A 26,401-nucleotide genomic window follows, 5' to 3' on the forward strand; every position below is an offset into this window, starting at 1 on the left:
GTGAGTTGTGAAGTGCTCGGAGTGTTTCTCGGAGGACGTGGGAAGCACCTGGAATACAAAATTTATGACCGTTGGGGGGGGGGGAAGGGCGGACGCAAAGGGGGGTTTAAATGGAGAGAGGGGGGCGGACGCAAGGGGAAAATGCAATGGAGATAAATGAGGGAAGGTTTTCCCTCCTTTTAATTGCAAAAAAAAAAGGTTTTCTTCTTCTTCATCATCATACTCTGTTGTTGGAAAGCTCTGTGTCGCCATAGCCAAAACTTGAAGCTTTCTTCATCGCCATAGCTCTTGTTCAAGCTCCTTCTGCTTCCAGCTATGGCTGCCGCAACCTCCTCCCCTTCCCCCCCCTTCCTCCCCCCCCCCCCTCGCTCCCCCCTCCCCTCCATCCGCCTCTGGCCCCCTAACCCCTCCACCCGTTCCACCCTCGTCCTTCGCCTCTCTTCCCACCTCTCCTCCGTCTCTTTCTTCTCCCACCGTTATGGCCTCATCGGCTCCTCCGAGGCTTCCCTCCTCGCTGAGCGCATTGAAGGCCAGGCCTTCCTCGCCGCTGAGCAGGAGTCCGAGCACGAAGCCTCCGACATCGCTGTCGTGCAATTCTACGCCAAGGAGGCCAGCCGCCTCATGCTGGAATGCCTGAAGAAGGGCCCGTCTGCGTCGCCCGAGCAAGCTGGAGCTTCCGCTGTTGATGGCGCTGCGAATCGCTCTGTTTCTGCGGCAGAGGCAGATTTGGCTTCCGTGGAGACCGTTTTCGATATCTCCGGTGGCAGTCGGGAGTTTCTGTCGGAGGAAGCTGCAGCTGATCTTTTGAAACCGCTAACAGTCCCGGGAAATGCCTTTTCCAGCATCTGCCTCAGTAACAGGAGCTTTGGAGAGGATGCTGCTAGAGTTGCAGGGAAGGTTTTGGCTTCTTTGAGATCCCAGCTTGTTCGAGTTAATCTTGCCGATATTGTTGCTGGTAGGAACGAGGAGGAGGCACTACTGGTCATGTCCATTTTCTCGTGCGCTCTTGAAGGTTGTAACTTGAAGTCGCTCAATCTCTCCGACAACGCGCTGGGAGAAAAAGGGGTAAGGGCCTTCACGGAACTTTTGAAATCGCAGCACGTTTTGGAGGAGCTCTACTTCATGAACAATGGAATATCAGAGGAGGCTGCTGTTGCCATTTGCGAGTTACTGCCTTCAGCCCAGAACTTGCGAATCTTGCATTTCCACAACAACATGACCGGGGACGATGGTGCGGTAGCTCTCTCAGGGCTTGTGAAAAGTGCTGCCCCTGTTCTAGAAGATTTCCAATGCTCTTCCTCCAGGATTGGGAGTGAAGGGGGGATTGCGCTTGCGGAAGCTCTGCTTGCCGGACGTAGCCTGAAAAGGATTGATTTGCGAGACAACCCTTTCGGAGAAGAGGGAGGCATAGCTTTGGCAAAACCGTTGAAGCAGCACATGGATCTGAAGGAAGTGTATTTGAGCTACCTAGGCTTCGAGGACAAGGGAATGGAAGCAGTCTTGCAGGCCCTGGAAGGAGGTGCACCCGGCCTTCAAGTGCTGGATTTGGCTGGGAATGAAATTACAGTGAAATCTGCGAAAAGGCTCGCCGATTGCATCGCATCAAAGCCCCATATTACTAAAGTGAACTTATCTGAGAATGAACTCCGAGACCAAGGTGTGGTGATTGTGTGTGAGGCACTCCTCAACGGGCATGAAGGCCTCCTTGAGCTGGACTTCAACGAAACATACATGGGAAGGATAGGAGCCTGTGCTGCAGCAAAAGCAGTTGTCCAAAAGCCAGAGTTCAAATTGCTCAGTATAAATGGGAACCACATTTCGGAAGCTGGTGTAGAAGCTGTGAAAGCTGTGCTGCAGAAGGGCACCCATGGTATGTCTGTGCTGGGATCTTTGGACGAAAACGAAGAGGAGCCCAATGAGGAAGATGAAGTCGAAGAGGAAGGGGAGGACGGAGATATTGATAATGATTTGCAAGCCCAGTTGAGCAGTGTTAGGATGTGAACTTCAGACAGATAATACATGTTTGTCAATCAATTTCTAGCTAACCTTTTGAATGCTTTGCTAACGCAGCCAGGCTATTCATGGAGCCTATTCAAGGACTTCGATCTCTGAGCAGTCCTGAATGATGTATGTCAGCTCACAGGAAGTATGTTCTATAGGACACATATATCGACAGACACCGGTCATCTTCACAATAGTACAATAGTGAAGGATTTACTTATCAGTGCCTGCTTCAAGGCAGCACTTTTACTACGTTTCCTTAATTCAAATGATTTTGGTGCCATGCAAGTCCGCCTTTACTGAGCATAGTTGTTTTGTTTGTCTTTGCAAACAGAATCATATGGCTTCATGTGAAGTTTGTTTCTGTGTGGTTTTGATGGGAAGTGTCTTTGCAAATGGATTGATATGGCTTCATGGGAAGTTTGTGTTCACAGCATTTCTGTGTTGTTTTCATACATGGCTTCCGAGAAGGGAAAATTGAAAGGGGAGGATGTAAATAATTTGGTATCTGAAGGAAACTCTGATTGAACTCTTCCAACTTGTAAATTAAAAAAATAAATCATTTTGGTGTGCATGCATGTGCTAATTTTGGGGTGTGTGCTTTTACTCATTTTGTTGACAATAAATATAGGTTAGGACATAAGGATCGTGAGACACCCATCAAGTCTTCACTCGCAGTAAAGCATACTTTTCAGGGCCTCTGTCAACAGAGCACAAAAACTGTTCGATCATTCGATTGTGTTTGTCCTAACTCCTAATGCTATGTAACGTTGGAATGTTTGCACGCAGATGGCATAATTGTTTCAATTGCCCCTGAGAAAAGAAATATATTGTGATCTGAAGCATTTTGTTTACAAAGTTTATGTAACCGCTTCCTGTATACTGGTGACATTAAGCTTATAATGTGAGGGGTTAGTGAAAATTGGGCAGTCAAAAGGGGTTGTACAGTTTCAGAATTAGTCTTTGAATATCTGAATTCAGGAAGTGTATATGAATATTATAAGTTGCATTGATCTTATGAGGTGGTTGTATTCTGTAAATAACTTGATTTCGTATACTGGTGACATTAAGCTTATAATGTGAGGGATTAGTGAAAATTGGGGAGTCAATATGTACAGTTCCAGAATTAGTCTTTGAATATCTGAATTCAGGAAGTGTATATGAAACTATAAGTTGCATTGATCTTATGAGGTGGTTGATCCTGTAAATAACTTGATTTCTTTCCTATTGGCAATATGCAGGTGAACGGTCTGCTTATTTAATCATTCAAAGTGACACCCATTGTATATGAAAGCAAGCTGTCTGAGGATGAGGTCAAAAGATGCGAAAGTGGGGGTGGGGAGTTTTAAAATCAGAAACTGGGTTGTTGTATTCTCCACATAACTGACTCCTTTCCTATTGGCAATGTGCAGGTGAAAGGTCTACCTTTTGTTTACAGGGGATTTCATGATTTGTTGGGACAGTCTAACTAATGTGACTGATGTGTGATGAGCGGATGTTTGGTGTTTGGTTGAAGGAATGGTATGAATGAACAAGACGGTGGGCCTTGCTTACAAACGACTTGTTACTTTGCATAAGTAACAATGAAACTCTTGCGCAACTTGTTATAGCTTTTGTGTTACGTGCCTTGCTTACGAACGCATTGTTACTTTGCATAAGTAACAATTAAATTCTTGCCCAACCTGTTATAGCTTTAGTGTTACGTTTTGAGCGTTCCAGCAAAAGGTGATATTACTCAAATTTACTAGTGGTAGTTTTTTTATCTTGGTACTTACATGAGTTAGATTTGACATTAGTGGAACAACCAAAACCTATCATAGGATTTGTGACCTTGAAACAACCTATCATAGGATTTGTGATCCTGATTCAAAGGCATGGCTTTTACCATACTCTAAAACCTCACCTTGAAACTCAACTTGGTGAGACAACACTCAGCCTGTCATAGGATTTGTCAAAGTCTTGATTCAGCATGATGGCTCCTTCTGCAGGAGGGTATAGTCCATGCGACAGGCAATGTTGAGCACGTTCATAGATATACCTGGAATGAATAAATCTGAATTGCTCCAGACTGATCAGCCCTGGCAGAACAGGTTAAGCCCCTACCTAATTGACGTCCTTGGAGAGACTCATTGCTTGCAAGCGTAACCATATGGGCATAGGAACATTTCAGCACTTGCTTTTAAAATCCCTAAGGGAGTCATCAACCCCCAGGGATTTCTCAAATACCATGGGGACTGACTCCTGAGTGCTTTGTGAAAGTCCTGATTCTCAAAAGGCATGGCTTTTACCATACTCTAAAACCTCACTTGAAACTCTAACTTGGTGAGACAACACTCAGCCTGTCATAGGATTTGTCAAAGTCTTGATTCAGCAGAGTTTGAGTTGCATACAGGATGAAAATCCTAGCAAAGCTATTCAATGAAGCAGCTCCCACGCACATGGACCCTCAACTCTATCACAGCTATCCACAAGGCAAGGGATCCCGTGATGGCCTGCCTTCTGCACAGGAGGGAAAGTCCATTGCAACAGGCAATGTTGAGCATGCAGGATATACCTGGAATGAATAAATCTGAACTGCTCCTGACCGATCAGCCCTGCAAGAACAGGCTAAGCCCCTACCTAATTCACGTCCTTGGAGAGACACTCTCCTTGCTTGCAAGCGTACCATATGGGCATAGGAACATTTCAGCACTTGCTTTAAAACTCCCTTAGGGAGGTCAGCAATCCCCAGGGATCTCTCAACTACCATGGGTACCAAGTGTTTTGTCCAGTTCATGCTTTGTTAAGGAGCTCAAATTCCATATTTTTTGCATGTGGGTGAGTTTTATAGCCCATTCCCTCCACCCACAACCCATTTTTGATGAATTCTGCTCAATATGTCAATGAACTCTGAAATTTCTCTCGGTTGGTGTCCAGCTGACATCGTGGAAGTAGAGCCACCATTCTTTGGAGCTGATGTGCTCTGCCCCAACCCATCTTATCTTCACATTAAACATGAGTGTTCTGTTTCTACAAAGGGGTCTTGAAGCACTGGATCATCCTTGCCTACTGGCAAGCTGAATGGTGTCATGTATGGTGTTGTCCTCTTGTTCCCAGGCATCCAGGCAATCCTTGTCTGCACCCTTTCAAATTTCGTGTACTGAGTTACAAAAACCAGTGTCAGGAGATGAAGAGCATCTCGTGTGAGTAGGCTATATAACATTGGCAAACTGAAGCTGATTGTGAGATGATTCGAAAGAGTACGGGCATCGCCCTCAAAAGGATGGCTTCATAGTATTTCTACAAAGGGGTCTTGAAGCACTAGATCATCCTTGCCTACTGGCAAGCTGAATGGTGTCATGTATGGTGTTGTCCTCTTGTTCCCAGGCATCCAGGCAATCCTTGTCTGCACCCTTTCAAATTTCATGTACTGAATTACAAAAACCAGTGTCAAGAGATGAAGAGCATCTCCTGTGTGAGTAGGCTATATAGCATTGGTAAACTGAAGCTGATTGCTCCATGATTTGAAAGAGTACGGGCATCGCCCTCAAAAGGATGGCTTCATAGAGGGTAGCATAGATTGCTCCAAGTTGTGATCTCCACGTATCCATGGTCATTGGGTGGGCCTTGATTAAATGCACTTGTTTCGTCAACATTAAATTTTTGTCCTTGAGTTTATTCCGGGATAAAGTTTATTAGTAACTCTAGAATTAGAAGGCCTTTGTCTCATACCCGTGAGGTATGGCAGAGGTTAATAGATCCTCTCTCTCTCTCTCCACACAATTGACATCCACCAGGAAAGAGATTTATGAAGATGCCATAGAGTATTCCCATGCTAAGCAATCCATGGAGAAGGCAGAATGAACCTATAAACTTTCAAAGAAGTGGTAGATTGCAAAGAAAGTGGGCGTAAGCTTGGAGTAGCAAATATGAGGTACCAATCTTGAAATCTCTTAGATTCATCAAACGGAGGAAGTGGGAGAAGGGGCTGAATAAATCACTCATTTTCCTCCATATAGATTGATGATGCACTGACGACAAGCATCTGAAAAGGAAATATATTTCCCTAAGCATCCATTGCATCATCAATGTGATGAATCCCAAGCTTCATCAAACTGTATGCCCAAATTGGTTTTTGTAAAGCAAGAGGCATATGAAAGACTGAGCTACAGTGTATGCTTTCTTGACGAAGAGAGTTGGGTTGAGATGAATTGGTAGGAGACCATTTAACTTTAGAAAGCACCCGCTTGCATTCTTGTACTAAAGAAGATGAGAAAGGACAGCCTGGAATTTACCACAATGACCACCTCCCAATGGTCTGTAATCCAATCCACATAAGCATGTGTCCTCATGTTCATACACATGTCTACCAATATGATAGACCATGGCTGTTTTTGCTAAAAAAAGGTAGGAAGCATAGTAGTCTTCTTGGCTAGGATGTGAAATTGAATGTCAAGTATGTTAAGACTCCCATACATCTTGGGAGAACATACATAAGGCATTCTTAACAGCCTCAAACCCTCCTTGCAAGATTTTTTCTTCCAAAAAAGCTCCATGAGGCTCTGAAGCGATTGGAGCAAGAGCAAGTCTAGGAAAGGTTTTTCAGGGGATTCACCAACGAAGGAAGCTTCAATTTATACTTGATTTCTAGAACAAGTTTATTCCACACCTGTCTACTTTGATGAAACTCCTTATGAAGTGTGTCGATGACATATTGTGCATCCAGGTTGTCATCAACAGGACCCTCTGTAACCCTTCTCTTGGGATCAAGAGAGCGATCCCTATGAGAATAGTGTTTGATTGGAGGCTCTGAAGCGATTGGAGCAAGAGCAAGAAGAGGGAAGAGAACTTAAGCGGGAAGGATATGGACAGTGTATGCTTAGGATAGGGGAGCAACAACAAGGCAACGAGGAAAAAGGGGGCAAGGTGTTGTATCAAACCGTACAAAGATGTAAGATAGAGCAGCACAAAAACAGTAGAGAAGATTGAACGGAAGGGAGCAAGTCCCTAGCGGGGCCTTCGATTATGACGAGACGTCACCTTGGAAAAAATTGTAGAGGCAAGCCAAGAGTAGTTGATGCTTTACTTCATAAGAGATAATATTAGAGACATTCTAGTGTATGTGGGAGTTCCATCCTTTTCTATTATGTTGATTTGTCAGCTTGCTGGGATTTAAGTGGTTTTTTAGCCACTTGTTGCAATACCCAAATATAATCTCATACTTGTCCTTCCTGTTGATATCATAAAAATGTTTCAGCTCCTCCCAACTCTTACCTATATTGTCTTGTGACTTTGCCTCGAGGAACGTAACAATCTCTGGTTGAAGGACTTTATCACTTCTCATTTCCCAACACCTTTCATCCATGGTTTTGATGCTTGTTGCCTTGGAACCAAATAAAATCATCTTTCTCTCTAAGATTCCACGTCATGGAGTCCTCCATGTCCTAAACAGTGGAACGTTGTCATATCTAGTCTTTTAGTGCACTTTGATTAATTGATTTCTCCTACTTTACCACCCTTTGATTTGGTAAAATTCCCTTGACATATCTATGCATGATTTCTATCCATCCTTGGAAGAGATAATCTGAACATATAATCATACGAACATCTTTTTGGTTGAAACTCTTTCCAAAAGACACATGAACAATATCAATAAAGTCATGCATAACAATAGTATAGCATATATGACACACTACTCTCAAGATCAATTTGAAATCTGAGCTCACACAAGGAAGAGAAAGTAGAAAAAACAACGTAGAATGACACTCGTTTTCTATAGAATGGTTTCAAAACTGATCTTGTATCATCAATGAAGAATATCCCGAAGATAGCAACTTTTAAAAATAAAATGATAGTAGAAATGCTTACAGCCCATTATTCTATCTTGGGCTTTTGAATTAATCATCTTATCTTATATTCCTCTTCTTTTAAGGAATGAGGTGTTGATTAAGGGACTAGCCATGTATCCTTCATATAGCTCTTCTCCCAAGGGACCCTTCACATTGATTAGAAGAGTTTGGACTGTTCCATTACATCAAAGGCGAGAGGCAATTCCCGAGAGGAAACCGAGGACGCCAATACCCGGTCGTTAGGCTAGGAGCTGGTCGCATCGGTTTTCGATCGGAATCTGTGACTATCAGCAATTCCAGCCATCAAAAGATGGCTGTGCAGATCGATTTCCTTTTGATTTGTCGCGTTCTAATTCAAGAATTAGAGATGGCATGCGTTCGCGTGGTGGGTTGACAGGCCGCATGGCGAACTGACGCAGGCAAGAAGCAGCGATCTAATGGTTGTGGTGAGGCGATCATCACGAACCGTTGGATAGTGTCTCCAGGTGGATTTTGCTTGCTATGTGGAGCACGCATTACGATGATTAAGGCTTCTTGATCCAACGGCCAGGATCGACTTTCCGTCAATCCCAACCATTGGCGGAAATAGGCCTTTGGATTGTTTTCGTGTGTGCGGAAAGTTTGGTTCAACTGGTCTTTCACCTCCTTCGTCGTTATCTTCGTTGGCAGCATAAGCACCAATTGTGACTATTTTGTACATCTTGAGAGTGTAGCTTCCTGCCCTCGCACTAATCCTGCTTGCTTTGCAATCTACCCACAACTCACAACTATCGAATTCCACTATCTCTTAGCTACATGCAATGCAAAAAAGTCCATCGCATCATCCAGGAGCTCCCTCAATCTGGAGGCCATTGGAGCCTTCACACAGAGGGTGAGGTATTTTGAGCCTCCAAAGGTGGGATCGCCCGCAGTAGAGGACTACTACATGCGCCGGAAGCAAGGTCACTCTTCATCGAACTGATCCAAGATTCCTTGTGTTTGCGGGTGCTCCTTCTCAAATGGATCGTACACAAAGTCTTAATCAACCATCTCAAATCCACTCGGAACGGCCGTGTGGCAAGGATTTCATAAAAGAAGTTTAGTGAGGACATATCTTCATTGTCATAGGCCAAAGTTTCCCCCCTAGACTAGAGCAATGAAGAGGAACGTGAAGGTCACAAATCTCATAACACTAGGACAATGCCTTTGCAAAAAGATGATATACTTTATCAGATTGCTCGTCTTGCAATAGCAATTCAGAGGGCCTTAGCTAAAACCTCACATCACTCTCTAGGAATCAACCATGATAGAAGGGACCGAAATGGAACTGAACAAAGAGGAGCTATTCTAGCCGATGCTGAGCTCCTAGAAACAAATTATTTCAGAAACAGATTCGTTGAATTCAAAATAACATTAAGGGCTTTAAAGTTTGCTGCTGGGGCTGTATTTCTTTTTCTTTGTATTGCAACTCTTTATAATACAATTTTATTTTCCACAAAAACAAAGGTTGATTTGAGCTCTTATGTACACATAGTGTCCAGAGGAAGTGATGTGTATTAAAGACTGATTTAATAACACAATAACTACATTATTAAAGAGTAATAGACTAAAAAAAGAATACATGACAGTATATATTAAAATTTTGAAGAGATACTGGGTGTAAGGGTAGGGTATTACTAGTCCACAAACTTGCACACTCTAGTCAGACAATGCAAAACTTAAACAACTGAGCATTAACTTCAAAGCACCAGCACATCCATAGTAAGCTTAAAAACAATTTAAAACCTGCATGGACAGGAAACTATAGTGAAGACAGCTAAGTTTTCCCTCGACAAAAATAAAGTTTCTTTCTCCTCTGCATAAATGGAAAAGCAGGGCCAACAGTCACATGAAACAGCTTGATCTCCAACTCTAAGCCACGAGCGTGCTTGCTGTGGCACTTTCACTGCACAGACAGAAGATGGCAAATATCAGTGACATTGAAACCAGCCCAAAACTTGCACGTTATTTTTTGAACATGTTTAAGGCACTATTTCCTGATTAGAGAATGTTGCAAAAGAAAAACAACACCTACACGGCATCAACAACATCATAAAAAGTTTAACTTACTACTTCCAGTTTGGGGGGAGCTTCTTGGTTCTCTTATAGTATCGAGCCAACCGATGTACTCTGCTCTCAACCAAAATCAACCTGAACTTGGAATCCTTATCCTTTCTGTTCCTCTCAAGATGCTTTCTCACAGCAACTGCTTTCTTGATCAAGTGATAGAGATCCTCTGGAATTTCTGGGCCCAAACCTATTCACAATTCCACCATAATAGTTAAAAAACATAACATATTAAATTCTCTGTTGAAAACATTGGATTAATTCTCCGTTGAGGACATTGTATATTACCATGGCCTTTCAGGATTCGCAAGATTTTGCTGCCAGTAACACTCTTAACTAGACCAATACCGTGCGAATCGCGCAGAATAACACCAATCTGAGAGGGGGTCAACCCTTTCTTTGCAAGCTTGCAAATGTGATCCTCAACCTGCAGGCGGCCAACACTTTCAATCTAAGAATCACACCAAAGACTGGTGCATATGCAGTGTTATAGGGAATACCCAGGACTGGCGACGTCCAATTCCCAGGCAGCTTTCCATTACAGAAAACTATAGGTAAAATAGCAGAACATAAAAGTATCCTCACCTTGCAGCCAAGGGACACGTAACATAGAAAACACAGCAAAACAAGCTGGTGCATATGCAGTGTTAGGAAAGATGCAGGACTGGGGACATTCTGTTCCTAGGCAGCTTCCATTACAGAAAACTATAGGTGAAATAGCAGAAAATAAAAGTATCCTCGACTTGCAGCCAACGGACATGTGACATTGGAAAACACAGCAAAACAAGCTGATGCCCTGTCCTCTTCCTAAAAAATAGTCTGGAGTTCATGGACTGCATAGTGAGATTGGTTTGCAGGTTCCCCCCCACTGCAGAGCCTTTCTTTAAGACAGCTTAAAATGCAAGTTATATATACCTTTGTAAGACTAGAATATATCCAACCGTACAATTTCAGATTTTTCTTGTTCTAAATTTTAAGTTGCAGTACACCTACAAGCCAACTTGACACCAGGCCATAGGAAATTGAAATTGATGCAAATTGACTTATGCATCACCCCACGTGTACCAGTTTACTATCAGGCACATTGACACCTTCAATACCTTTGGAATGCAAGTACTCCCACTCTTCTTCAAGCATCATGTACACACACGAGCCCCTGTGAAGGCAAGCTAAGTTACTCTATAAGAGAACATGCCACGCTGTAGGAACTTGGCACCAGGCCATAGGAACGAGGTGTCCATGCAATTTGCTAAACACTTGGTCCATACAATAAGTCTAAAAGGTTATGTCTGCATCACCCATGTGTACCAGGCAAATTGACACCTCTCGTATCTTTGAAGTGCAAGTACTCCTTGAATCATTATGTATATAAAACTGGCCTTTAAAAATCCAACATCCCATACTCCAGCAAGGGAGTCCTAGAGATGTTCTCTAACCATGTGACTAAGTTGCAAGTACAGCCAATGCTCCAGAAATAAGTTTAAAGAATCTTGAAAAAATCCCATATCGCCCTACCTCCAATTGCATGCTTGCCAACAGTTCATTGGCCTCTACCCAAATATTGCATTAAAGGACATCATCTTGTGCACTCCACTCTCTTCCTCTAATTCTCCAACAGGCCCCTTCTATGTCAATGTTTCATGCTTGTTATAATGGTAACAGAGCATATTGGTTAAGGGAATGAAGCTGAATAAAGGTAGTTTATCAGGGAAACTCTTCAATTAGTCAGACTTCGGATCACTAGATCACCTGCATCAATGTTCAACCCTCAAAAATAAAACTCCCAAGGAGTAATTACAGCCAATCCTCAACATTCAAGTCCCCGGGCTAGATCATCGTACCCCAAAGTGTATCAGCATCGGGCAAAAGATCTGCATGGGCTAGATCATCATACCCCATAGTACATCAGCTTGTCGTTGACAATAGATCCCCACAAGGTCTTCAAAATTCAGTTTGTCATTGACAATAGACTCCCACAAAGTCGCCAAATCACACTAGTACATGACTTCACAAAATCTTTCGAGACACTCTCCGGGAGTAGTTACAGCCAATCCTCAACATTGAAGTCCCCAACAATTGTATCTGAATCTGGACAAAAGAACTAAATCATCGTACACCATAGTGAGTCAAATTTATACCAGCTCGTCATTGACAATAGAACCCCACAAGGCCTTCAAAATCAAATTTAGATCAGCTTGTCATTGACAATAGAGCCCCACAAGGTCTTCAGATCATACTAGTACATGAAATCACAATCAATCGAGACACCAAGACCCAAAGGCTCTTACATACTTCCATTGATGAGTGGACTAGCAAATTGCAGCACAACACTGAAAAGGCCGCGAGAAGTCCACTTTGAGTGACAAACACAATGGCAAAAGATGAAGAGGTATGACATGATCCCCTCTACGGGTAGAGATGGGTATAGAAAGGCTTAAGTTCTTGGAAAAAATGCATATTTGAATGTACTAGATACTGCAGCAAAGCGAGTACAACTTCACAATGAAAGAGCCCAAGATATCTAACATAGGGAGACTTTTCTGCCTCGTTCAACGCATCAACTGCTTAAACAGCATGTCCCCATGCCATTTTCAATACACAATTTGTCCTGTTCTGACCAGCCTGTCTTTTGCTAATACATCTAAAAGCACTTATCAACGTTCTCAAATAAGTTCTTTACCTCTAGCAGCATGACAAAATTACTGCAGCCTTTCTGAACCTCACTAGATCTTTTTAAACATGTTTGCTCGCCAGGTAGACCCTAGGATGTCTGAAGAATTTAAGAGCAACAATCATATTAACTGACTCATCCAAGATACTTCTGTGGCAAGGAAGCCAAGGAACAAAAAGACTGCCTTCTTATCGTGAATACGCTTGCTCAAGAACAGAGCTGCGCCCATAATCTCTGAAATCCTTGGAGACCCGCGTCCATGCAACATTAGGCAATGCAAGAATGCAGCTTAAGATCCCTCTACAGGAGCTCAACCACTTTGATGATACTATTAAGGAATGAAATGATGAATGCCTATTCTGAAGAAATGATAAGCAAGATCATTGTTACTAAAGGTCCCCCACAATGTTAAATACTGGTCACCTTCTTAAATAAGCACAAGTCTTAACCATTTGCCCTTCGCATGCTACAAGATGCAAGAGTTTGACATGATTTCCGGCGCTCATGTTCACACAAATTGCCAACAGGTCAATATCTAATAAGCCGAACGCTCAAAAAGCATCAACAATGCAAGACTCACCTCCTGATTAGAAATCTTCAGCCAGCTTGGAGGAGTCCTCTTATACGGCAGAGCTGAAGAGGATATACCCTTGCTGCAGAAAAACCGCAGTACAAATCAGTAAGGAAGAGCAGGAAACAAAGGCATCACTCGAAGGGAAACCCAAACATAAGGTTACTTTAATAAGTAAAAAACCACAGTCACATGACACAGTTAAGAGGGATAGAGTTGCTCCATAAATAGGCCTATCTCAGAAGGAATGAATTGCGAAAACCTCGTTCATTACGGACTCATCCAAACCCCAGCATTCATCTGGCAGCGTCCCCGAGGGTCAGCCCAACCAAGGGCAACGACGCAGTTCAGTCGCCCGATTTAAGCAATAAAAGCAGATGCTTGCTTGGCAGGACGCGAAGAGAAAAGGGCTAGGGGAGCTGCCGAAATGATGCAGTAAAAGATGTACTACTGAGATGAAAAAATGTGCGTTTTGAGAACCAAGGACAGGGGAAGAAGGGCAAGGAGCAAAACGGCACAGAGAGAGAGAGAGAGAGAGAGAGAGAGAGAGAGATAGGAGCGTACCCACGACTGTGCATGCGCCCCATGGCGACGAGCTTGATGCAAGCGGGCCGAGACGAGCTGCGACTCCTGCGAGTTCTTCTTCTTGAGTGTCACCGGTCTTCTGTCGAACTCTACTTCTTCGGCAAACTCTGCCCTCCTCAAAGGAATTCCTTCTCCCTTCCGGTTTAGGGTTTATCCCTCCCCTCTCCTTTCCTCAGCCGTCCATCTCATTCAGATCTGCGGCCCTCCACACATCACCCCTTTCTTCTTCTCTCCTAACCATGGTTTGTCATCCGGGGCTTTGTATCCACTCCCCCTTCCCTCCCCTCAAGGCCTGGGTCCGCATGCAAGCCCCACCTAGTATCTATCTTCTCTGCTCTCTGGTTGGTTATTACAGAGCAGCCCACACTTGCGATGGCGCCCAACGCATGAGGTGGGGGGAAAGAGTTCTCCGTGAGTTGTTTGGCAGGTGTCGGTGCATCACACAGAAAAGCAGCACTCAAAACAAAACAAACGTGTGCACCTAAGGCAAAGATCATAGAAAATTAAGGGGATTTCAGGTTCTTTACAAATTACCCCATAATGGACATGCCCACGGATCATAAATTGTCCACCCATGGCATAGATGCATTCAATGCACCGTGGGTAGGCATGGGTGCCCATAGTCTATAAACCCCCATAGGGTGGTGACGCACTACCCTATGGCCACCCAAGCCAAAAACTCCATGGGCAAGAAAAAAAAGAAGGACTGCATTTATTGCAAGAGCTATTAGTGTCAACGTGCTTCAAGCCGTCTGACTTACAGGACTTACGATTGCTAGTAAAAGTTCGAATACATTTTAAGCTTTGAGCTAGCAGGAATGGCTACCCACACTCATGAGTAGCCCCCTTTTTTGCAAGGCGAGTCACACCTCACCAAGGGGCAACCATACATCGACGAGCATCGGTCTGTAACCACCCTTATAATGTGGTTTGTGCCTTAGCTTCATGGCGGAACCCTCTTTTACATCCTAATTATGGAGATGGACGAAGAAGCTCTCAATTTGGAAAGTGTCTACCCTTACACAAAGAGACATCCGTAAGGCCTAATGGAAAGTTGGCCTTTTGAGGGAAGATGATATTGACTATCCCTTACTTTCCATATGTTTTGCCTAAAAGATATGTCCAATGAATGGAATGCTCTACCTCCTAGAATAGACCCATAAAAGTGGAGGATTTAGCATAGACTTTAGAGATGTTGCTCTAGACCTTGACATCTCGCGCTATAAGAAGCAAGGCTAATAAACATGTCTGTCCCCCTTGAAATTATTGAACTGATTATAGCTCCTCGAATTGTTCTTTTTTTGTTTAGCTCCTCCAGTTCTTACATAATCACTTTGCTATAAAATGAACAAGGGTCAAAAAGATCCTATTGTAAGGTATTGTGCTCTAGTTCTTGCTATGATGTGCTCATGCCCTATACCCTCAAACACTAGAGAATAGAAAGCCGGAAGCTCTACTCCTTCAGTTGGGGGATGCTAGGGGCTAAATGAAAACCTAGTACAAATGGCTAGAAGTCATGAGACAACCTGCACACCAAGAACCATTTGCTCAAATAAGATCTTGACTTCCTTTTAGATTGTTGCTTTAGGGTGACCTAGACCTGGAAATAAGGTGCTTGGTAGGTTGGGTGGCTACTCCATCTACTACCATTATTATTATTCAAACTTGCCATATTTAGGATCTATAAGTAGGTCTATGGAAGATCCCTCTATGGAGGACAAAGATAATAGATGAACCTCATTCCACTATAAGGAATCACTGAAGTCCAGTGAATGACTAGATTCTACAATAGTTGGACTCTAATCCAACCTATATAGTAGTAAGGTATAAGGCCTTGAAATGGGGCAAGTGTACAATGTGAGGTGGATGGACCAAATAATAGTTCTCATTTGGTGTGCTAACTCATCACGACCTAGGGCACCTATGGTAGGAAGGTTATTAAATCAATCTACTCCAATGCCATATGGCAATGACACCACCTAACTGCCTCCATGGAGCCAAACCAATGCTATTTATGGCTCCATTTATGATTGAACTAATGACATATTAATGATCCAACCTTACATTGCCCTTGCTAATGACACATACTAGGATCTTCTAAATGGTCCAAGTTGATTGCAAAAAGTAGAATTTAGCAAATTTATTGGACCAAAGACACTCAAACTATGGCAATTACCTTATTACAATAAGGTCCTATGTGATCTTAGATGTCACCTTTTGCCACCCAATTATAGAGCCAACCATGGGTTTACATCATTCCCTCCCCTCTTAACTTTGAGGCTTTTCATAGCCTCAACCAAATGAGGGTATTTGGAGCTAAGTTATCCCATACCCACTAATGAAGCCTTAGATGGCAATCATCCTTGATGGATAAGTAGTCAACCATGGTCCAAATGATATCATTTTAATCTATCATAGTAGCATTCCTACAATAAAGTCCAAATTTGTTCCCATGAATGAGTAGTGTTGGTATCAAGCCTTGTTGGGATAAGATTGAAGGGGGGCAGATTAAACTTGTGCCTCATGGCTATTACGTGTGTCTATTGGACGAGCATGTAAAGCTCCTAGTATGGCGCAATTTTAGGTTAGTGGAACAATCGAAGTCAAAACAGCTTCCTGATAAGATCACAAAGATGATATGGTAGTGTTCCATACTCCTATTTCAGTGATGACTTGGTATTCAGAGGTCTCACAATGTAGTCTCTTGAGTTTTGCAGCTCTATGAATACATTATCCTTTCTTCTCGGTATCTATTACCTCGTGCATGCATTTCAATTAGTGTGGTAGGACTTAGAAATTTGAATTCTATCAATTGGTATCAGAGCATCCGTTCAGGATTTGTGGAGAGAAAGTCAATTGCATGCATGCACATGTTTTCTATTTAGATCTAATTATTTGCCTAGCATCCATGCAGAGGTCAAGAAATGGAATCAAAGGGAGAAGTTGCAAAGCTAATTACCTTCACTAGAGCCAACTTCTCTACATGGCAGCTCATTGTACGTCTCTACCTCATGAAGAAGGGGCTCTTGCCTATTGTTTTTGGAGTGAAAAAGGAAGATGGCGATAGAAGCAGCTCATTACAGTGGGAGAGTCGGACTTTGCATGCTCTTGGAATCATAGGAAGAGCATTGGGAGCTCGATATCACCATCATCTAGATTTGATAGCCAATGCGGCTGAAAATTGGGTTGCTATTGAGACACAACTCAGTGCAAGGTTAAAGAAGTCAAAGGTGTTGTTGAAGCAATAATTTTTTGGTTTCAAGATGGAAGAGAACACAACTCTTAGAGAACACGAGCAGAATGAGAGCTGTCTTGAGATAGTTACTTGAGCTTCATGTTAGGGTAGTAGATGATGACATAAAGGCAGTCCTCCTATCAAGTCTTCCCTCATCATATGATGGTATTGTGAAGATCCTCTATGTGAGCAGTGAGATGCTTACTGTGAACGAGATGGTCGCTGCACTTCTAGACAATGAGAGGCATCAGAAACGTGAGTTTGGATTTGGTGAAAGCGTATATCTAGCCGAGAAAGGCAAGCAAGTGAAGAAGACCGACATGAAAAGCACTTACTGTGGCAAGTCAGCCCATAAGGAAGACTACTGCTATCAGAAGGAGGTCTGGCTCTCAACAAAATAGAGAAGTTGTGACTACTAGTAGCAAAGATAGTGCACATGCAATCACATAGGAGATGGTGGATCTGTGCGTCATCAAGGGCGAGGTAGATTATGACAAGTTTGCTTTCTAAGTGCATGCCACAATAATATCACATAGTGTAGGACGAGTCCATCAAATGTCAATAACGTATGATCAATTTTCTACGTCAAAAATACCCCGTAGGGTTGAGGCAAGGTCGTAGATCACTATCAAGTCTGTCAGGAGTCGTTTGGATACATGGAGTTGTCCTTTGAAGTTTGCAAGTCGTTTGGTTTGGTATGTAGTTTAGTTGTGTGTTTTATTTTGGACAAAATCCTTTTTTGATCCTCACTTTTTCTTATGAGAGATGTATTTGGTACTTCTATTTTATTCTCTTCCTCTATCAACTCGGGTTGACAGCCCTTTTGTTTTGGGTCCTCTGAGATTTTGTTTTGGCAAGGATTCTTCATGTAACATATCATTCTACCCAACCTCAGCTTGAGGGGGGTGTTGGTAACCAAGCCTTGTTGGGCTAAGATTGAAGGGGGGCAGATTAAACTGGTGCCATGTGGCTATTACATGTGTCTATTGCATGAGCATACAAAACTCCTAGGATGGTGCAATTTTAGGTTGGTGGAACAACTAAAATCAAAGGTAGCTTCTTGATAAGATCATGCAAATGATCGAGGAGGTGTAGCTCATGGCAGTGTTCCATACTACTATTTTCGTGCTGGCTCAGTGTTCAGAGACTCTCTTGTCTCACAACGTAGTCTCTTGAGTTTTGCAGCTATATGAATACATTATCCTTTCTTTGCAGTATCTATTACCTTGTGTGTGCATTTCAATTGGTGTGGCCGGACTTATAAATATGAATTCTATCAAGTAGGATAGGTAATGGGACAAGTAATAGGAGCCCTTGATCTTCTAAAGAGTTATGCATTTCACAACAAATCTCACAAAGTCCACTGAAATTTGTTCCCATGAATGAGTGGAATCTATAATGGCACAAGTAATATAGGAGTCTTACCCTTGTAACTCTTATCTTTCTAAGGCTTCATGCATTTTGCAATAATCTCTCAACATATTTTTGATGGTTGGATAATAAATTTCTTTTGCTATCACTTGTAGATTAGGAATGACTCCCCCATATAAGGTGGCCAATCCATCTCTTCTATTACCTATTGTTTGAATGGTCAGCTATGCATAATTTAAGAGGTGTCAACCATTACATGGATAGTTTGATACATGATTCTAATTATTAATTTCTAATATTAACAGTTGGCTTTCTACTAAAAGCATTTGCAACAAAATTTTATCTACTAGGCTAGATCTCTAGCTAAAAGCTCTATGTAAAAGATTCCCATTTAATATGTCTATTAGATATGAATGGATGAGTCAACAAATCTTAAATGCATTGTTGAGATCAATCTTATAGAAAAGTTTAAATCCCATTAAATAATGTTTCCTCACGTTTAAAGTATGCAAGACAATGGTTAATTTAATACCATACGTGCTATAGTTTCACTCCAATAGCCTTAATGTATGGCTCTCATGCTATAGGATGGTAGGCTGGAGAGGCTAAATCGATCGAGAATGCATGACCCCCCTCTGAAGCCACACAAGCATCCCCCAAGTAAAATCTCACTACATCCACACGGCTGGCCACAATGCTGAGAGCAATTGAACACATCCTATGCATGCTAGGGCATCCCCATAGATAGTGACGAAGCATCTTCAACACTTTGGCGACGTGACAATGGTAGCTTCCATCCACTGCACGTGCTCTAGCCATGGCCAAGCATCCATGAGCAACAACCTAGAAGGAGTAAAGAACCTTTTGTGGCTTTAGGCTGGTCCAGTGATGCAACTAGAAGCGAGAGATGACCTCCCTAGGAACCTCTAGCTCACATGTTGAGAGAGCAAAAAGTAACCCAGTGCCTCAACTACACGAAGGAAAGAAAGGGGGTGAGGGGATAGCCTCGTCAAATCGAGTGAGAAAGAGAAAAGTCCTCTCTTGTGTGGCCAAGCATCTGACTAGAAGTGCCTACGAAAAATGATGAAACCCCTCAAATCCATCTTTTTGAGAAGTGTAATCTTTGCATAGTGCCCTCCAAAAAGGACCACTCCACCCTGTCATAAACCTTCTCAAAAGTGCCTCCCAAAAGGTGAATATATTTTCCAAGATATTGTGCTTGCGGACAAAATATGTCTACGTCTCATGAATAGTATCCAGTAGGAGGGGTCATAGTCACAAACCCAAAACCTTGGCTAAGACCTTGTATGCAATGTCTAGTAGAGTTACTAGTCTCCATTGGTGAAGACCTATCCGATCCCCCCCATTTGGGATCAAACAAGTCCAGACACGTTTTAGAGACTTAAGAATTGAACCTGAGTCAAAGATATCCTAGGAGGGCAATTGAAGGGGGGTGTGGATATGCTCCCAGAAAGCATCTAAAGAAAGATGGTGTGAATCAATTCTCTCCAGGACACTTCTGCGGAGCAAGGGCCTTGAGAGGCTCTAAAAGCTCCTCATCAGTGAAAGTCTCCTCAATCTTCCTGCTCATGCTTTGAGAGGCTCTAAAAGCTCCTCACTAGTAAAAGTCTCCTCAATCTTCCTGCTTATGCTTTGAGAGACCACTACCGGTCCAAACAACCACTCCTCCTCATACTAAAACAAGCTCCAATCAATTTATGTGGTAATTCTAGGATCTCTCGAGCATCAGAGTGCATCTATCCACTCACATCTCTCAATCTTTGCAACTACGTCCCTGCTGACTAAGGCCTAGTGGTCTTGAAAAACTATCTAGTTATCAAGTCATCCTACTATAACCATTTGGCCCTCGATGAGTGATAAGAGAACTCTGCATGATGGATTTTTCATGTCATGGAGGTCGAGTCGCATGCACTCATAATGATCTCGCAAGCCACTTACTCCTGCTCCCTAGATACTCAATCGAAGCCACATCCCATCTCAATGTGCTCTCACATGCTTGAAGGAGGTGACATTGGTGGAGAGCCTATGATTGAAGCTCCTCACTACTTCTTTGAATCCAACTTCCCTTTGGTGAGGTTGTGGGCTACCACCAAACCTCTATGACTACTTGTTGTACCTCCACCTCCACCTCTTGGAGCAAGGCATCTAAAATGCATACTCCTTTTGAGGAGTTATGGACGAGGCTACGCAGGGTGTAGGACAATTCAGGAGTGGTCAAACATCATGGTACGTGCCAAAATGCCAGTGGCACCCCCCCTATGCATGGCCCAATCACCCACATAGAACATGTCCAGCCTCTCTAGAAGTCCATCATGTTAATATTGAAGCAGGGGATATAAGGAAGGATGGAGAACTCTGCCTCTTGCCAAGTATCCCTACCATGTATGGTGAAGGTATAAACTGCCCACATGCTCCTCTCAGACACCGTAATCTTCAAGAAAGAGGCTCTTCCCTGCCTTGTCCTCCCTAAACTCTAGGTTGTTGAGCTCACCTCCAACCATCCAAGTGTCCACATCTTGGAGGCTCTCAATCATCAGTGCTTCAAAAATGTAGCGCACTGTTGTCCACAATCCGAAACATATACATTCATAATGTTGACCATAGAGTTGCCTAATCAAAAGCCTATCCGATCTTCCCTCCCTGCAATAAGCTCACCATGAATCATATACATGTGTAGCCATCTCCTATGAGATAGAAATGCAAACCTGCTTATTGCGGAAGACCACACCTCTAGGATTTTCACTAGAAGAAAGCAACACCTATCTCTGACATTTGCTATTGAAAACATATGCTCTTGTATCAAAAGAAAGCATGATGTCCATCCTCAGCACTATGAAACTCGTGGCGAAGTAGCAAGTGTTGTAGCTACTACTGTGTGAATGATCATGGAGATCATGCACATTCAGCTTACTATGATCCAACTAACTGGGGAGGAGGCATGAGAAAAAAGACTCATCTATGGATAGGAGCATGCAGAGTAGACGATCCCATATGTGTGGCAATGTACCACAGCCTTGACAAGCTCTACACCTACCTTTACAATCCACTACATCATGAAGGGAACCTCTCTCCCAAGCATGGTGGTGCATTGGTGAAGCATCCAAGACCGTACATCAATTCCAACATTATATATGCAATCCAATAGTGTTACAAAAAGTGGGTGGATTGATACTCAAACATTCAAATCTTTTAAGGAGAAGCATGTGGTATTATTATTTGATCCCATATTAGCCTCCATCTCAAAAACTCAAGCTCCAATGTCTGGGACTATTCTGGATTATCAAGGGGTTGTATTATAGCACATTTTTATTAGGCACAGTGCACTACAAAAAGTTCAAAAATCTAGTTAATGGCTATAGCCTTAGGCCCCATTTTGGGAACATTTCACCTTTACCATTAAGTTTCGCTTAACATCATTAGTCAGCATGCATGCTAAAGCATGCAATCCTCTAATGAGCCCTTCTTACACAATAATCTACAATGGCTTTTCATTCTGCTCTTGCATCTTCTCCTTGCCATAATCCAGCTTTGACATCGCCATGAGCTCTCGCACCTACAATAGACATTACACTCTTGCTTTTGCCTTGAGTGGCTCTCTTGCACATATCCTTTGCTATAGCAATCATCTTGCCATTACCTACATGTCATGCCTCCTCACGATCATCTCACTACTTCACTTTGTTCTCTCCCTTGCTGCAAAAGCTTTGTGCTATGCCATCGTTGTTCTCCTCATAGATATCAACAACTCTCTATCCTCTCTCTTCTCCCAAGCCTTTACCGCTATGGTGACATACAAAATGATCATAATGTTTCACGCCATGATGTTGATTAACCAAAGGTGGCTGCACATGTCTTAATGACATAGCCAACATCCCCTGGGACCAGATACCCATCCAAATAAAGTCAAATAGTATACTAGCCCAGTTGTTGAAAGGCAATAAAGTTCAAGTGCATGGTTGGTCCATCATCTTCTCTTGGTGAAGCTTGTACATTGCACCTACGGCTCATACTAGATGGCCTCATCTGCCTCAACCCTTGATATAGAGGGAATTTTTGGCAAAAAGGAGAGAGACAACAAAGGGGAATTATGTCTCCTCAACCTTAAGTTTGTGGTCCTAGGTTGGTACCTGGATACTGATTCTTTTTGGAGCTCATCCAGCTCTAGAATAAAACATTAAACATTTTAGCAAGAACCTATGGGTGGATTCAATGAATAGAGGATGGAGAGAAATTGGCCTAGGGACACCTTTTCTTCCATCAATTCAAAAAATATGTGGAAAGATTAACCAAGGGGAATGTCCATTCTTAGCTTGGCCAGGTATTCACAATTTTCTTCCCAAATAGGCCCAATCACTATTTCGGCTCTTAACCTCAAAAGGACAACTTTGAGTCGTGGCAATCAAAACATCAATTCCAATATAGCGATCCTACAAGCCCCCACTCTAGCTTCCAAAGGTCTCATTTCCCCCCAAGATCACATTCTCTACCAATTCTATAGAAGCAAAGAACTCCCTTAGATCAAAGATTGCTCCATTCTTAAAAGATGATTTGGACAAGTTGGAGGATCCCAAGAAGCAAAGGAGGGAGACATGAAAAGGTGAGTCTAAGGCCCAGTCAAGGACAGAAATGGTACCCCCAAGACTACTGATGTAGTAGGTCTAAACCCACCAACCATAGTCTAGATTTTCAAGGTAGACCCAGACGTCAATGACTTAATGTTGTATGGAAGTGTAACTGTTATGTAACCATTTTCTCTGGACATATCAATTGAAGTATGCTGAGGTTGACACCTTGAAAACTGAAGTCACATAGCTCAACTTGGCACTTAACATTATAAAAGCAATGTACAAAAGTTGAGACATCCAGTGGAAAAAATCACAAAAGACTGGTAGTAGCGTGGGAGTCTTAAACATTGACTACAATATATCAATTCCACAAGCTATAGCCAGAACAATAGGCAATGGATGACAGTCATGCCTGAATAATTTTCCTAGAGGCCTAGCTCAAAGGAGGCTACATGGATTCTTCGACCCCCTCCCAAATGATCGAGGTTGGGACATTGATAGATCTGGTGGAAACTGTTCTCCAACATCTAACCAAAACCTGGGACAACCATGTTGAATGGTTGGTTTTGATTCTCCAAGCAAGTTGCAAAAAGGTAGTGGTTCTTTGGAACAATAGATGTAGATGTAGCTGTAGGCAATACTACACCGCCTAACACAATTCTGTTTCCCCCATCTCGACCACAACAAAGGTCGAAGTAGAAGGCACAGAGAGCACCCCATCAAATGGCAACGAAGGAGCTATAATGCTATAGCATATTGAACAATTGGAAGCCAATCTACAAAAAGCAAAGGAACTAGTCATGATGCCTACACCAATTGCTTATGTATGCCCTCAACATGCTAGCAAAATTAGCCCAAGGACCATCAACGAAAGACCATTGATGGAAGGGATCTTGAAAGAGTACTTGGCTACTTTATAGCAAGCAAAATACATGGCACTCTAAATGGATAGTGCTTATAAGCATTCATGGTCTCTTTTTCTTTGAACTCACGTACTTATTAGAATGTGCTTATAGGTGACTACATCTAAGATAGAACAAAGGTGAAATGTTATAACAACATCACAATTAGAAGCATAGATAGAAAATGGAGTGGTGAGATTATTGGATCAGTGCTCTCGTCAACCACTATAGATGGAGAAATCCTCTTTGTTGCTCGTGTTCATCCCCTTCATGGCTGTGAGCATGTATGCGTTTCGAGGAGCCATGTTTGTGGAAATGTCCCTTTAGAATTTGGATTTTTTGGAAGGCATGTGACCAAAGGCTCAAAGGAGGTTCTCGCACCAATAGAAACCAATTGATGTAATGGACATGATTCCAACACACTTGCAAGTTCTTCCTATTCCCTCATGTTGACGTTGGGGGGACCAAAGTTTTTTAACACATGGCATCGAGGTCATCACTAAGAGAGTGTTGGAAGGTGATGGGAGGGAAGGCAATAATTTGATGCACAATATTGAGGCCCTTTGTGTTGTCAGGCTCTTGGGGGGGTTTCACAACTATCCACAAGACATGGGATAAGATGACAAAGAGATAAGGGGGTTTACAAACTATCCACTAGATGTCGGATCCACGAGGTTGCCTATTTGCCACATTGGGTAAGAGAAATGGCTTTCCATCCATGTTGGGCCGGTCATTTGCAAGCCTTAAACACCAGGTAGAGCTGGTATAGTTGTTGGTAAGGTGTCAGCCCACTAGTGATTAATTGGATTTTGTTGGATTCTCTTTTGGGAGAGATTGTGAGGCCACATGACTTCTTGAGCATGATTAAACTGGGAGCTCAATGGGCGGACACTTGCAAAATAGTGGAAACGTAGGTGCATGGTTTCACTGGCTATGTCAATGTTTGCTGATTTGCAGGCTCCTAGTTTTTAAGGGTGGCAACAATGGCCTTGATGTAGTGATGCATTCGTACATGTGCATCTAGACGATACGTCAAAGTTGGATTCCAAGAGAAGGAAGTGCATCTTCACTGGGTACAGTGAAGAATCCAAGGCATAGTGCCTCTTTGACCCAGTGAGAGGGTCAAAGGGTTCTTAGAGCACCTACCTGCATCAACATTGCTCGGGAGGGCTGCCCACTCAATAGCCATAACTTTGGGAAAAGAGCATCCCCATCTGTAGATGCTTTTCACTATATAATCAACTTGCACTGGTTGCATAGCCTGCACTGAAAAAGAAACTTGGTCTATTCAGTTTCTTTCAAAGTTGAAAGCGGCATTCAATGTAGCCTTGACACTAGTTCTTCAAGTCTAGTAGCCCAAGGCTAGGCTGGAGATGGAGATTTTGAGAAGGTTAGCTTGGCAGGAAAATGTTGAGTCTAGCAGGCAATGATGGAAGTTGGGACTTGAAAACAAGTAGCTAGTAGGGTTGGGATAGCTCTAAATAGTTGTGGTTAAAAGGGCCTCAAACTAGAGTAGTTGATGGTTAAGTTAAAGTGAAAACTAGTGAGGGTGGAAATGAAGTTTTGTCTTCTCCAAATGAGTTTCTTCTTCAAAATGAGCACAACTTCATTTAGAGCTTGATCTGAAATAATGGAAGTCCAAGGTCACGAGGACATGAAAGCAAGGTGAGAGCAAGGTTGGGATAGCCCTGGTAGTAGCTGACTGAGCTGCGGTTAGTGAAGTGGGAAGGTGCTCTAAACCAGGTGTGGTTGGAAGGGCCTAAAACTAACCAAAGGGTGGTTAGAAGGGCCTCAAACCAGGTGCACTAAACCAGGTGTGGTTGGAAGGGCCTCGGGAAAGCTGTCTTCTCCAAATGAGTTGCTTCTTCAAAATATGAGAAGAAGCACAGCTTCATTCTGAGCTCCTGGCTATGGCGTCTATGATAGCTCGCCTCCTTCGTTGCCTCATCCCTTCCCTGTTTCGGCTCCTTCCTCGCCTCTAGGTACCGTTTCTGGCCTTTCCATTTCGTCCCTGCTTGATTTGCTATCGCTTCTTCTTATCCAGATCGTTTAAGCTTCTTCGTCACCGTTTTTTGTGCAGCCTTGCGCTTTTCTTACGAGACAATCGGCAGGCCCCTGATTGGATTTCTCTGTGCGTCGTATGAAATCTCTGGGATTTGGGCAAGGCTGTACTCTTAGTGCTTTGTTTTATGCCATAGCTACTTATCATATGCTTCGATAAATGGATTACTTGGTATCTATAGGTGCTTTGTATGGTTTGGAGGCACTTGGCAGTAAGCCATTAATTGCACAGGCATATGCAGATGATTCATTTTTCTGGCCTCAGAATACAGAGAGGGATCTTTCATGCCTCATGCGTGCTCTATCTTCTTTTGGCTGCTGGTCTACATGTGAATTTCAGAAATCAAAATTTGTCCCTCTCCATGAGAAGCTTGGCATCATATTTTTTGGCCGGGGCAAATAGTTTTACCCACACAGTTAGTATGCCACCTTGGCTACCCATTGGGATGGACAATCACTCGTCGTCAACAGATGGGCTGGGTCCTTGATATGCTTAAAAAGACGC

General features: G+C 42.9%; 1 protein-coding gene and 1 pseudogene across 1 annotated transcript; one reads left to right on the forward strand and one right to left on the reverse strand.

Annotated features, from left to right (window-relative positions):
* The first annotated feature begins 243 nt into the window (after positions 1-243).
* Positions 244-2,412, forward strand: LOC147888626 (RAN GTPase-activating protein 2 pseudogene; annotated as a pseudogene).
* A 7,000-nt stretch (positions 2,413-9,412) lies between these two features.
* Positions 9,413-13,874, reverse strand: LOC147888627 (small ribosomal subunit protein uS15). Its single transcript, XM_087392586.1, has 5 exons — positions 13,721-13,874; positions 13,166-13,238; positions 10,203-10,341; positions 9,918-10,104; positions 9,413-9,753 (listed from the first exon to the last, which is right to left on the reverse strand). Exons 1-5 carry the CDS (start codon positions 13,741-13,743, stop codon positions 9,720-9,722), a joined length of 456 nt encoding a protein of 151 aa, XP_087248712.1. The 5' UTR covers positions 13,744-13,874; the 3' UTR covers positions 9,413-9,719.
* Positions 13,875-26,401: the final 12,527 nt, after the last annotated feature.

The sequence above is a fragment of the Dipteris shenzhenensis genome, chromosome 21, assembly GCF_047967505.1.
Source record: "Dipteris shenzhenensis isolate YYH24624 ecotype China chromosome 21, Dip_SZ_1.0, whole genome shotgun sequence".
Classification (NCBI taxonomy): Eukaryota; Viridiplantae; Streptophyta; class Polypodiopsida; order Gleicheniales; family Dipteridaceae; genus Dipteris; species Dipteris shenzhenensis.